The following is a 13,780-nucleotide window of genomic DNA, read 5'->3' on the forward strand; positions in this document are numbered from 1 at the left end:
AACAATTGTTTACAGACAGATTATTTCACTTATAATTCACTGTATCACAATTCCAGTGGGTCAGAAGTTTACATACACTAAATTGACTGTGCCTTTAAACAGCTTGGAAAATTCCAGAAAATGATGTCATGGATTTAGAAGCTTCTGATATGCTAATTGAAATCATTTGAGTCAATTGGAGGTGTACCTGTGGATGTATTTCAAGGCCTACCTTCAAACGCAGTGCCTCTTTGCTTGACGTCATGGGAAAATCAAAAGAAATCAGCCAAGACCTCAGAAATAGAATTGTGGACCTCCATAAATCTGGTTCATCCTTGGGAGCAATTTCCAAACGCCTGAAGGTACCACGTTCATCTGTACAAACAATAGTACGCAAGCATAAACACCATGGGACAACGCAGCCATCATACCGCTCAGGAAGGAGACGCATTCTGTCTCCTAGAGATGAACGTACTTTGGTGCGAAAAGTGCGAATCAATCCCAGAACAACAGCAAAGGACCTTGTGAAGATGCTGGAGGAAACAGGTACAAAATTATCTATATCCACAGTAAAACGAGTCCTATATCGACATAACCTGAAAAGCCACTCAGCAAGGAAGAAGCCACTAATCTAAAACCGCCATAAAAAAGTCAGACTACGGTTTGCAACTGCACATGGGGACAAAGATCGTACGTTTTGGCGCAGTGGTCTAAGGCACTGCATCGCAGTGCTAGCTGTGCCACTAGAGATCCTGGTTCGAATCCAGGCTCTGCTGTAGCCGGCCGCAACCGGGAGACCAATGGGGCGGCGCCCAATTGGCCCAGCGTCGTCCAGGGTAGGGGAGGGAATGGCCGGCAGGGAGGTAGCTCAGTTGGTAGAGCATGGCGTTTGCAACGCCAGGGTTGTGGGTTCGATTCCCACGGGGGGCCAGTATGAAAAAATTAATTTAAAAAAGAATAATGTATGCACTAACTGTAAGTCGCTCTGGATAAGAGCGTCTGCTAAATGACGTAAATGTAAATGTAAATGTTTTGGAGTAATGACCATCGTTATGTTTGGAGGAAAAAGGGGGACCTTGCAAGCCGAAGAACACCATCCCAAACGTGAAGCACGGGGGTGGCAGCATCATGCTGTGGGGTTGCTTTGCTGCAGGAGGGACTGGTGCACTTCACAAAATAGATGGCATCATGAGGAAGGAAAATTACGTGGATATATTGAAGCAACATCTCAAGACATCAGTCAGGAAGTTAAAGCTTGGTCGCAAATGGGTCTTCCAAATGGACAATGACCCCAAGCATACTTCCAAAGTTGTGGCAAAATGGCTTAAGGACAACAAAGTCAAGGTATTGGAGTGGCCATCACAAAGCCCTGACCTCAATCCTATAGAAAATGTGTGGGCAGAACTGAAAAAGCGTGTGCGAGCAAGGAGGCCTACAAACCTGACTCAGTTACACCAGCTCTGTCAGGAGGAATGGGCCAAAATCACCCGACTTATTGTGGGAAGCTTGTGGAAGGCTACCCGAAACGTTTAACCCAAGTTAAACAATTTAAAGGCAATGCTACCAAATACTAATTGAGTGTATGTAAACTTCTGACCCACTGGGAATGTGATGAAATAAATAAAAGCTGAAATAAATCATTATCTCTACTATTATTCTGACATTTCACATTCTTAAAATAAAGTGGTGATCCTAACTGACCTAAGACAGGGAATTTTTACTAGGATGAAATGTCAGGACTTGTGAAAAACTGAGTTTAAATGTATTTGGCTAAGGTGTATGTACATTTCCGACTTCAACTGTATGAGGTTTTCATCAGACAGTGACGATATGCAAGTTTAATGTTAAGTGTTACTAAGAATGCTTACAGTAAGTGTCGAAACGAAATTAAATATCCCAAAGCTGCCTTTTTGAATCAACTACAGCCAAGGTCTGTGGAAATGCATGTTAGTTTGTATTCAGAGTAACCTATCCCTTTAAATATGGTATGTGTGTTTGAAACGAGGACACTTACCGTCCGATGGACTAAGGCTTGAAGTTGCTCCTGAGTGGCACGAGCTCCTGAGTGGCGCAGTGGTCTAAGGCGCTGCATTGCAGTGCTAACTGTGCCACGAGAGATCCTGGTTTGAATCCAGGCTCTGTCGCAGCCGGCCGCGACCGGGAGACTCATGGGCGGCGCACAATTGGCCCAGCGTCGTCCAGGGTAGGGGAGGGAATGGCCGGCAGGGATGTAGCTCAGTTGGTAGAGCATGGTGTTTGCAACGCCAGGGTTGTGGGTTCGATTCCCACGGGGGGCCAGTATAAAAAAATATGTGTTCACTAACTGTAAGTCGCTCTGGATAAGAGTGTCTGCTAAATGACTAAAATGTAATGTAAATGTAAATGTTAAGCATCCAACTTGTGGTTTGCAATGTTTGCAAATGGCTTTGCATTACTCTGCAGTATTTTCAGGGATCGTAAAAGGAATTGCAGCTTTCGACCTTTTTTCAGCGGCATGTTGAAAGAGTTGAACATCACAACTTCATTATGTACCCCTGTGGGGCCAATGGACATTCAGGAGAATGGACATTTTACAGAAAGTTCAGATAGAAATGTATTGTGTAGATCATATCTGACTCTCAGGTGGGATTGAAATAGTATAGGAGATGTGTGTCTGCTCTATCCATCCTATTTACAGCCCTGCTGTTAGTTGAAGGCAGCCAATCCAATATTTTCAGAAAAGTATTTGCTTTCTGAGATCTGTATTCAAATCGGGTTTTTTTTGTTTGTTTTTTAAGTAGTCATTTTGGGGGGGTCTGTAGTCAGCTCCAAAGTAACGTTTTTGTTCCCCTGGAAAAGAGAGTTCCTTTCCCAACTGACTGTAAAGTCGCTCTGGATAAGAGCGTCTGCTAAATGACTAAAATGTCAAATGTAAAGCACATAGTTAAACGTCTAGTTATCCAGGTCTGGCAGCAGGTGGGAGATGTTAGAGCCTTATATGTGGCCTTCAATATTAGACTCCGGGACAGGATAGGCCTTTAGTTAACGTGAAAGACTAGAGGGGGTATCAACCATGACGATGAACAATCATTATGAAGATCATATGATTGATTTAGAATACACCTTTATCATTATCCATTATTGTGACATCAATGACCAAAACTACCTCCTCTGCTTCATGTGACGGATAATGATGATGATGATAGTAAACAGGAGGAAGTCATAACGATGAAGGTGTCAACAACAACAACAACAACAATGATTATCGCAGATGAAAATGATGACACACAATTAGCTTCTAGTTTGACATGTCTTTGTTCATTATCTCAGAAGTTGTGTTGATAATAATCATAATTATTGCTGATGAAAGTGATTAGCCTCTTGTTTACAGGAATCTCTCTCTCTCTCTCTCTCTCTCTCTCTCTCTCTGTCTCTCTCTCTCTGTCTCTCTCTCTCTCTCTCTCTCTCTCTCTCTCTCTCTCTCTCTCTCTCTCTCTCTCTCTCTCTCTCTCTCTCTCTCTCTCTCTCTCTCTCTCTCTCTCTCTCTCTCTCTCTCTCTCTCTCTCTCTCTCTCTCTCTCTCTCTCTCTCTCTCTCTCTCTCTCTCTCTCTCTCTCTCTCTCTCTCTCTCTCTCTCTCTCTCTCTCTCTCTCTCTCTCTCTCTCTCTCTCTCTCTCTCTCTCTCTCTCTCTCTCTCTCTCTCTCTCTCTCTCTCTCTCTCTCTCTGTTGACTTTCCCAGGAGCTCTGCAGGCAGCACATGGCAGCCAAGACGTCGTTCAGTCGTCAGGAGGCGGTGGGTGTGGGAGCGGGGGGCCGGAGGGGGACGGACACGTCCAGGGTGAGCAGTGTGTCGTCCCAGTTCAGCGACGGACCCCAACACAGCCCCTCCTCACACAGCAGTACACCCTCCTGGAGCGAGGAGCCCGCCCAGTCAAACATGGACATCTCTACTGGTCACATGATACTGGTCAGTATCAGGATATGGGGTCATTATATTTACTACTGGTCAGTATCAGAGGGTATGGGGTCATTATATTACTACTGGTCAGTATTATGGTATGGGGTCATTATATTTACTACTGGTCAATATCAGAGGGTATGGGGTCATTATATTTACTACTGGTCAGTATCAGAGGGTATGGGGTCATTATATTTACTACTGGTCAGTATCAGAGGGTATGGGGTCATTATATTTACTACTGGTCAGTATCAGAGGGTATGGGGTCATTTACATTCAGGAAGCAAATTGCTGGGCATAATGCCATATATGGGGCAACTCAGAATGTGACATGGCACATAATAATCAGCGGTAGCCCCTTTACCTTACTACAGTGTTGGGAAAGATATAGGGCTGATTTCTCTGACACAGATAACGCCTGGTCCTCCACTTTTGAGGAGATTGAGCATGCTTTTTAGTCCAGGACCAGGCGTAATCTGTATCCAGGAAACGGCCCCTCATTGTTTAATAGTGATCATCCTGGAGCTCTCGTCAAACACACTACAACAGCTGGTATAACATCCCACGTGAATGGGGAGGAGATTCTGAACTCTTAACGTTAGTGTCTCCTTCTCTCTCCCCCCCAGGCCTATATGGAGGACCATCTGAAGAATAAGGACCGTCTGCTGAAGGAGTGGGAGGCTCTGTGCTCCTACCAGGCTGAACCCAGTGCTGCCACCGTAGCACAGAGTGAACCCCACCTGGAGAAGAACCGCTGCCCTGACTCTCTGCCCTGTGAGTCGTATATATATACTGTACCCTCTGTGGTACATCTGTGGTCCTCTGTAGCTCAGCTGGTAGAGCATGGCGCTTGTAACGCCAAGGTAGTGGGTTCGATCCCTGGGACCACCCATACACAAAAAAAAAAAATTATGCGCACATGACTGTAAGTCGCTTTGGATAAAAGCATCTGCTAAATGGCATATTATTATTATTATTATACCCCTCCTCTGGTTTATCCTCCAGTCTTGGGCTGGGTTTCAAACAAACTCAGATAAACAACCTGTGCACTAGGTTTGGACGTAAAGGGTATTTCTACTTGAGCTGGCATCCGCAGCTTTTAGAGAAAACGTGATCTCAGCAAATGTCATGGAAAATGCCTTTAAAAGTCTATGGCTGTTCACAGGCCGTTAATCAATCTGCATTGGATTGAATCCCAGCCTAAATCTTATTTCTGTACCTCCTGTACAGCTTGGTCAATCACTATCTCTTCTGTTCTATTCCAGATGATCACTCCCTTGTGAAACTGAAGGCAGAGAGCAACTCCACCAAAGAAGACTACATTAACGCCAGCACCATAGTAAGATCTCTGACTACTACTTTTTGGGAAAGGGAAAGGGAGATACCTAGTCGTCATGCTCAGGGGATGGCGATGGTGTAGACGTTGTCCTGTGGTCGACACAGATTAGAAGTTAATGTCATCACTGTCCTGTCTCTGTAAACCCCAGATTGACCACGACCCTCGACTGCCTGCTTACATCGCCACCCAGGGACCACTGGCGCACACCATCGCTGACTTCTGGCAGGTCAGTGGCACACAGAACTTCTGAGGAAACATGTATTGCTAAACGCTAAAGACTGTGGTAGATGACCAATACTGTGTATTTGTTGTATACTAGTACGTTTGACAGTGATAGGCCACTAGAACCTGTATGTCACAGTATGCCAGTGAGGTGCACTGTAAACGCAGTCATTAATGCAGTAAAGGTCTGACAATGTTTTGGACACTTTTGTTGTAATATAGATGGTGTGGGAGAATGGTTGCACGGTGATAGTGATGATGGCAAACCTGGTTGAGGACGGAGAGACTCAGTGTGTTCGCTACTGGCCTGACGAGGGATCCTCCCTCTACCACATCTACGAGGTGAGTGGTTTAACACTGGATAGACACCGCTGGTGTGTGTGTGTGTGTGTGTGTGTGTGTGTGTGTGTGTGTGTGTGTGTGTGCGTGTGTGTGTGTGTGTGTGTGTGTGTGTGTGTGTGTGACTGAGAATCATTTTTTTCTTCCTCTGTGTGTTTGACCAAATGCTATTTCTCTGTAAACAAATTAACAACACACTTTGCGTGCTTATACAGAAGGGCACTCAACTTGTATTGCACCAGCTGAGGCTGCTGAGGGGAGGATGGCTCATAGTAATGGCTGGAATGGAGTCAATGGAATGGCATCAACCACATGGAAACCATTGACTCCACTCCAGACATTACTATGAGCCGTCTTCCCCTCAGCAGCCTCCGCTGTACTGCACTGACACAAATTACTGATGATTGGTTGAAATAAATTGATAAGAAGATTGTGGGAGCTGTACTGTTAGATATTCAGTGCTTTCAGATATTATTGACCATAACCTGTTGTTGAAAACACGTATGCGTTATGGCTTTTCAACCTCTGCCATATCGTGGATTCAGAGCTACTTATCTAATAGAACAGAGAGTTTTCTTTAATGGAAGCTTCTCTAATGTTAAACATGTAAAGTGTGGTGTACCGCAGGGCAGCTCTCTAGGCCCTCTACTCTTTTCTATTTTTACCAATGACATTAAACAAAGCATGTGTGTCCATGTATGCTGATGATTCAACCATATACACATCAGCAACCACAGCTAATGAAGTCACTGAAACCCTTAACAAAGAGTTGCAGTCTGTTTTGGAATGGGTGGCCAGTAATAAACTGGTCCTGAACATCTCTAAAACTAAGAGCATTGTATTTGGTATAAATCATTCCCTAAGTTCTAGACCTCAGCTGAATCTGGTAATGAATGGTGTGGCTGTTGAACAAGTTGAGGAGACTAAATTTGTGAGGACAGACGCTGGGAGACGAGAAAGCAAGTACAGGGAGTGAACATTTAATATATACAGACATGAAACAAAACACGGCCAGTGTCTGGACAGGGGAAACATAACGACATTACTGCTGACACAGGGATCAAACAGATATAGGGGAGGTAATTAAACAGTGATGTAGTCCAGGTGAGTCCAATGAAGCGCACATGCGCATAACGATGGTGACAGGTGTGCATAATGATGGGCAGCCTGGCGCCCTCGAGCGCCAGGGAGGGGGAGCAGGGGTGACAAAATTACTTGCCGTTACCTTAGATTGCAAACTGTCATGGTCAAAACATATAGATTCAATGGGTTGTAAAGATGGGGAGAGGTATGTCTGTAATAAAGAGATGCTCTGCTTTTTTGACACCACACTCCAAAAAGCAAGTCCTGCAGGCTCTAGTTTTATCTTATCTTGATGATTGTCCAGTCGTGAGGTCGAGTGCTGCAAGGAAAGACCTAGTTAAGCTGCAGCTGGTCCAGAACAGAGCGGGCACGTCTTGCTCTTCATTGTAAACAGAGGGCTGATATAAATACTATGCATGCCAGTCTCTCTTGGCTAAGAGTTGAGGAGAGACTGACTGTGTCACTTCTTCTTTTTATAAGAAATATTAATGTTGGAAATTCCAAATTGGCTGCATAGTCAACTTACACACACATTTACCCAACCAGACATGCCACCAGCGGTCTTTTCACAGTCCCAGAACAGATTCAAGGATCATACAGTGCTAGATTGCATGGAACTCCCTTCCATCTCATATAGTGCAAGTTCATTACCAGGTAAGATGACTGAGAACACATTCTCATTTACAGCAACAACCTGGGGAATAGTTACAGGGGAGAGGAATGAGCCAATTGGAAGCTGGGGATGATTAGGTGGTCATGATGGTATGAGGGCCAGATTGGGAATTTAGCCAGGACACCGGGGTTAACACCCCTACTTTTACGATAAGTGCCATGGGATCTTTAGTGTCCACAGAGAGTCAGGACACCCGTATAACATACAATCTGAAAGACAGAACCCTATACAGGGCAATGTCCCCAATTGCTGCCCTGGGGCATTTATTTTAGACCAGAGGAAAGAGTGCCTCCTACTGGCTCCTCCAACACCACTTCCAGCAGCATCTGGTCTCCCATCCAGGGACCTCCTACTGGCTCCTCCAACACCACTCCCATCAGCATCTGGTCTCCCATCCAGGGACTGACCAGGACCAACCCTGCTTAGCTTAAGAGGCAAGCCAGCAGTGGGATGCAGGGTGGTGCGCTGCTGGCTAAAAAAAGCAACCCTGGTTTCAAAAAACAAATAAAGCAACACCTCACGGCCCATGTGACCTACTTTTTCGCTATGTGTTGGACCCCAGTAAGACTAGCTGTCGCCATTGGCGCCGGCTAATGGGGATCCTAATCAAATCTAATAAAACAAATATTATTATTCTTCATCTTCTTCTTCCTTCTCAGTGTGACTGTTGTGCCCACATATTTTAAATACAACGTTTATATTATACATCTCTATGGGTGTGCCCTACCAGGTGAATTTGGTCTCTGAACACATCTGGTGTAAAGACTTCCTGGTTCGTAGTTTCTACCTGAAGAACGTTCAGACCCAGGAGACTCGTACCCTGACACAGTTCCACCTGCTAAGCTGGCCGGCCAATGGAATCCCCACCTCCACGCGCCCTCTGCTGGACTTCCGCAGGTACGGCATGTAGCCTAGTGGTTAGAGCGCTGCGCCAGTAACTGAAAGGTTGCTGGTTTGAATACCCGAGCCGTCAAGGATGAAGAATGTGTCGATTTTTTCCCTTGAGCGAGACACAACCCTAACTCGCTCCAGGTGGCCGCACTACTATGGCTGACCCAGTGAAACAACACATTTCACTGCACCTATCGTACTACTATGGCTAACCTTGTAAAAACAACATATTTCACTGCACCTATCCGGTGTATGTGACAATGCAACATGTTTGATGGCCCTGTCTTAGTGGTTCTGCTGAGTCCTGTAGCTGTAACCTAGTGTAGCAGATGGGGCTCTGTGAAACTCACTCCTCAGCCTGAAGTGTCTCCACTTGCGCTGCCGAATAGGGTAAGAGGCTTCAGGAGGGTGCGAGGCAGAGGTCCTGGGTTCGAGCCTCAGGTATGAGCCGAATCAGGAGGAAGCGGTACTCGCTAAGCAAACAGCGTGACGTCCTTTTCGCTAGCACGTGGCCAGTGATGTCCTGTATGACTCATCCTCTGTAGCCTCCTTGACCCTTGACCCTGACGGCATTAATGAAACCGTGTACTGTATATTTGCCTTCATTGTTAGTTGTCCCTCCCTGATTGTCCCTCTCTTCCTCTCTCGTTCCAAGACCATCCCTCTCTCTCAGTGATGGTGGTCAACTATAGGCCCTTGGGGTTCCCACATCTCCCAGTGTCATTTTTGTGATTTGCAGCTAGTAGTCTGGGTCCAGTTGCATAGTCACAAAAATGATAATTGGCAGGTGTGACTGCAGCAGGAGTCGACGTTGGCTGGATAGTCAAACAGTCGCAACCCCCCCCTCCTTCCTTCCTTCCTTCCATCCTTCCTCACTCTCTGTCCTTTCCACTGATGTGTTGAGTTTCTCTAACCTCAACCTCAAAGACTAATGTTGTAACTAACTTTAATTGTTATCCTTTAGGCAGGCAGAGTCAGGTTGTTTTTCTGTGTGTATTTTAAGATCAGTACAGCAGAAATGTAACACAGTACTTAGTATGCGGTATCTAATCTAAACTTGTCAGCTAAAATGACATATTATAATTTATTGAACTCTCTCCATCCCTCCCTTCGGCCCACTCCTCTGACTCCCTCTAACAGGAAGGTGAATAAGTGCTACAGAGGTCGATCCTGCCCCATCATCGTCCACTGCAGGTAAACCTAGCTCAGTGTTTTCATTGACAAAGGGCCATAGGAGTTGGCTGTACAGCACAAACAGGTAGAAGAGACTGTTGCGTTCCCTTTGATATTTTAAGTAGAAATTGTGCACAAAAATTGAATTTTAAGTACCCTTTAATATAGACCTCTGTGCACCCTCTTTGACTTCTAAGAAGATTTTAACCCACTTAACCCCAAAATTTCTCCAAGTTTTCAACATCATTGTAAAGCCCTAGTTATTTTGTTGCTTTGACAAAGTAATTTCTGAAGAATATTATTTATTTCATGTGATTAGTGATTCATTTATGTCTGTCCCTCATGTTAAGGTCAACCCTGTTACGTGAACTGAACTCTCGTTTTAATATGGTCAAACTATTCCTTTTTTAAAATATTTTTTTCAAAAGAAACATTGAACATCTAATAGCCAATTATAGTGTAAAAGCAGCTAGTTCTACTCTTTTGAGCCTTTTTCTGGTGTTTTGTGGTGGAAAACGAAGCATATCGAGCACAACACGTCAACCCTGTTACAGATAGACAGGCTAAAAATGTTTTAACAATTTCAATTTTTTGTGAAGCTGGCATTCAATTGCCACTCCCAGTTAGACACTAGGTTCCATTCCCTCTGTCACAAGGGGATTTATGGCTGATTTAAGATGAAATTACGGTCAACCCCTTTTACGGTCAACCCTGTTACGGTCAACCCATGTTACGGTCAACCATGTTACGGTCAACCCATGTTACGGTCAACCCTGTTACGGTCAACAATGTTACGATCAACCCAGTTACGGTCAACCCATGTTACGGTCAACCCCCGTAACGGTCAACCCGGTTACGGTCAACCCTGTTAGCAGTCAACCATGGTACGGTCAACCCTTTTACGGTCAACCCTTTTACGGTCAACCAATGTAACGGTCATCCCTGTTATGGTCAACCCTGTTAAAAGTCAACCATGTTACGGTCAACCCTGTTACGGTCAACCCTGTTACGGCCAACCCTGTTACGGCCAACCCTGTTACGGTCAACCCTGTTAACGGTCAACCCTGTTAACGGTCAACCCTGTTACTTTATATGGTACTTAATAGGCCATACAATAGTATGTTTTTTATTTAACCTCTTGATATTGGAAAACGTGTTATTTTTTAAAGTTTAACATGTGCACTTTATGACAGAATGTTTAAAATTAGGTGAAATCAAATGTTAGTGTTTTTTTGTTTTTAAAGCACTGGGAACCTCTAACCCTGGCAGTTTGACTGGAAAACTCGCAATGGCTGCCAATCCACCCATTATTCCATCTATTGACTTGAATAGGGAGACGTGTTCTATAGATTCTATTTCTACGGTCTTTATGACACGCTGTGATCTGATGACGTATTCCTCTGTCTCATACAGTGACGGCACTGGCAGAACTGGAACCTACATCCTTATTGACATGGTCCTCAATCGCATGGCTAAGGGTGAGTCAGACATCTTGATCCTGTCAGACATCTTTGATAGTTTGGCCTTGTAGTTTATGTCACTGGATAGACACCTATACAGTATTGTGGATCAGTGACTCCATGTTGGTGAACGCGATTTTCCCCGTGGCATAATGCATACTGTGGGTTTCCAGGTGTGAAGGAGATTGACATTGCTGCGACACTGGAACACATTCGGGATCAGAGACCGAGCTTAGTGCGCACCAAGGTATGGCCTTCTCAACTACATATCTCATGGCACCAGCATGATCTATCTGTGTGTGTGTGTGTGTATCTTTGTGTGTGTGTATCTCTCACTTGGTCATCCCCAAAGCCAACACCTCCTTTGGCCGCCATTCCTTCCAGTTCTCTGCTGCCAATGACTGGAACGAATTGCAAAAATCTCTGAAGCTGGAGACTCTTATCTCCCTCACTAACTTTAAGCATCAGTTGTCAGAGCAGCTTACCGATCACTGCACCTGTACACAGCCCATCTGAAATTAGCCCACCCAACTACCTCATCCCCATATTGTTATTTATTTTGCTCATTTGCACCCCAGTATCTCTATTTGCACATCATCTCTTGCACATCTATCATTCCAGTGTTAATACGAAATTGTAACTATTTTGCACTATGGCCTATTTATTGCCTTACCTCCATAACTTACTACATTTGCACACACTGTATATATATTTTCTGTTGTATTTTTGACTTTATGTTTTGTTTTACCCCATATGTAACTCTGTGTTGTTGTTTTTATCGCACTGCTTTGCTTTATCTTGGCCAGGTCACAGTTGTAAATGAGAACTTGTTCTCAACTGGCTTCTTACCTGGTTAAATAAAGGTTAAATAAAAATAAAATATTAAAATATTTGTGTGTGTGTGTGTCTCTGACAGTCTCCCTCCCTTTCTGTCTCCCTCTCAGGACCAGTTTGAGTTTGCCCTAACCGCCGTGGCGGAAGAGGTCAATGCCATCCTGAAGGCTCTGCCACAGTGAACTCTCTGTCTGTCACCTCTACCAGCTCCTTACAACTAGAATTAAACATGAACGTTATGCATCATAATACCGGTGTCGGCCATATTGAGTGTCCCCGTGATTGTACCGGTCACACTGCTGTGGTCTGAGGGGCTGTTCACGATCTAGTAATTATATTTCTATGGCCATTATTAACCCTTCCTCCACATCCAGATACACAACCAGGGAGACGTCCATTATTATTACACCAATGACCATAGGAGTTAGCAAGATGACCATAGGAGTTAGCAAGACAGCACAAACAGATCTGGGGCCAGGCTGCTATTATTATGCATTCATAATTAAATTAAATTAGTTTTTTTTTTTTTTTATCATCCTGTAGATTATTCCAATCAGACAAAAAAAACACTTTACATTTACAATAGGACCCCTTTACAGTGTCTTGTTATTGGATGTTATATTGAGATCTGGCCCTAAAATACTGTCACACGATAATTAAAAATGTCTCCTTTCTTACTCTGTTCCTCAGTCTCAGGCAATTACCATGTTCCCTCCTGCTCTGCTGTCATGGAGATGTTGTATTACCATGTTCCCTCCTGCTCTGTTGTATTACCATGTTCCCTCCTGCTCTGCTGTCATGGAGATGTTGTATTACCATGTTCCCTCCTGCTCTGCTCTGTTGTCATGGAGATGTTGTATTACCATGTTCCCTCCTGCTCTGCTGTCATGGAGATGTTGTATTACCATGTTCCCTCCTGCTCTGCTGTCATGGAGATGTTGTATTACCATGTTCCCTCCTGCTCTGCTGTCATGGAGATGTTGTATTACCATTTTCCCTCCTGCTCTGCTGTATTACCATGTTCCCTCCTGCTCTGCTGTATTACCATGTTCCCTCCTGCTCTGCTGTCATGGAGATGTTGTATTACCATGTTCCCTCCTGCTCTGCTCTGCTGTCATGGAGATGTTGTATTACCATTTTACATTTTAGTAATTTAGCAGACGCTCTTATCCAGAGCGACTTACAGTTAGCGAGTGCATACATTTTCATACTGGCCCCCCGTGGGGAATCGAACCCACAGCCCTGGCGTTGTAAGCGCCATCCTCTACCAACTGAGCTACAGGGGACTTGTCCCCTTCTGTTCTGCTGTTGAGGAGATGTTGTTTAAAACTACATTGTACTCCAGCAGGTATCCATCCATATCGCATAACAGCATGAGGCCCGTGGCTCATACACTTTTTTTTATGCAAGAAGACAGAGACCCTGACTATGGCGAGGGTGAAGTGAGTGACATACTAGTGTATCATACGATCCACCAGTTTCTCTAAGGGGCTGGTGTTTGCCTCTAACATGATTGTCTGTTATTCAACTGGAACTCTAAACCCAATGCGTTATTTTGTAATTGGACTATTACTGTATACTGACTACCTAACCACTCACATCTGAATCATATATATTAGTGTCTTCAGTGTTACTGTAAAACCTCTGTGATTATTGTAAATCATTCACCTAATTATTTATTATATGTTTATTAATGTAGCAAACACAGAAAACAACTATAAAAATATTTTTCACTCGATGTATGTAATTAAATCTCTATTGTGATGTGGTGCAACAGCATAGAGGGGTCTGACTGTTATTTTCCATTCACATCCCATAATACTGACTAGTAACCTTAGGAACCAATGTCT

At 44.3% G+C, this 13,780-nt stretch overlaps 1 protein-coding gene across 2 annotated transcripts in view; it reads left to right on the top strand.

Moving 5' to 3' along the window:
• The window catches only part of ptprna (protein tyrosine phosphatase receptor type Na), a 105,734-nt gene extending 92,635 nt beyond the window's left edge, over positions 1–13,099 (top strand). For both annotated transcript variants that reach the window (XM_045206756.1, XM_045206757.1), the window contains 10 exons: positions 3,698–3,925; positions 4,543–4,690; positions 5,182–5,255; positions 5,404–5,481; positions 5,700–5,819; positions 8,303–8,469; positions 9,604–9,657; positions 11,050–11,114; positions 11,270–11,343; positions 12,041–13,099. In XM_045206756.1, the coding sequence (XP_045062691.1) occupies positions 3,698–3,925; positions 4,543–4,690; positions 5,182–5,255; positions 5,404–5,481; positions 5,700–5,819; positions 8,303–8,469; positions 9,604–9,657; positions 11,050–11,114; positions 11,270–11,343; positions 12,041–12,112 (1,080 nt within the window). In that variant the 3' untranslated portion in view covers positions 12,113–13,099. The remainder of the gene's footprint in view (positions 1–3,697; positions 3,926–4,542; positions 4,691–5,181; positions 5,256–5,403; positions 5,482–5,699; positions 5,820–8,302; positions 8,470–9,603; positions 9,658–11,049; positions 11,115–11,269; positions 11,344–12,040) is intronic.
• Positions 13,100–13,780: the final 681 nt, after the last annotated feature.

Source organism: Coregonus clupeaformis, chromosome 23 (genome assembly GCF_020615455.1).
Source record: "Coregonus clupeaformis isolate EN_2021a chromosome 23, ASM2061545v1, whole genome shotgun sequence".
NCBI lineage: Eukaryota > Metazoa > Chordata > Actinopteri > Salmoniformes > Salmonidae > Coregonus > Coregonus clupeaformis.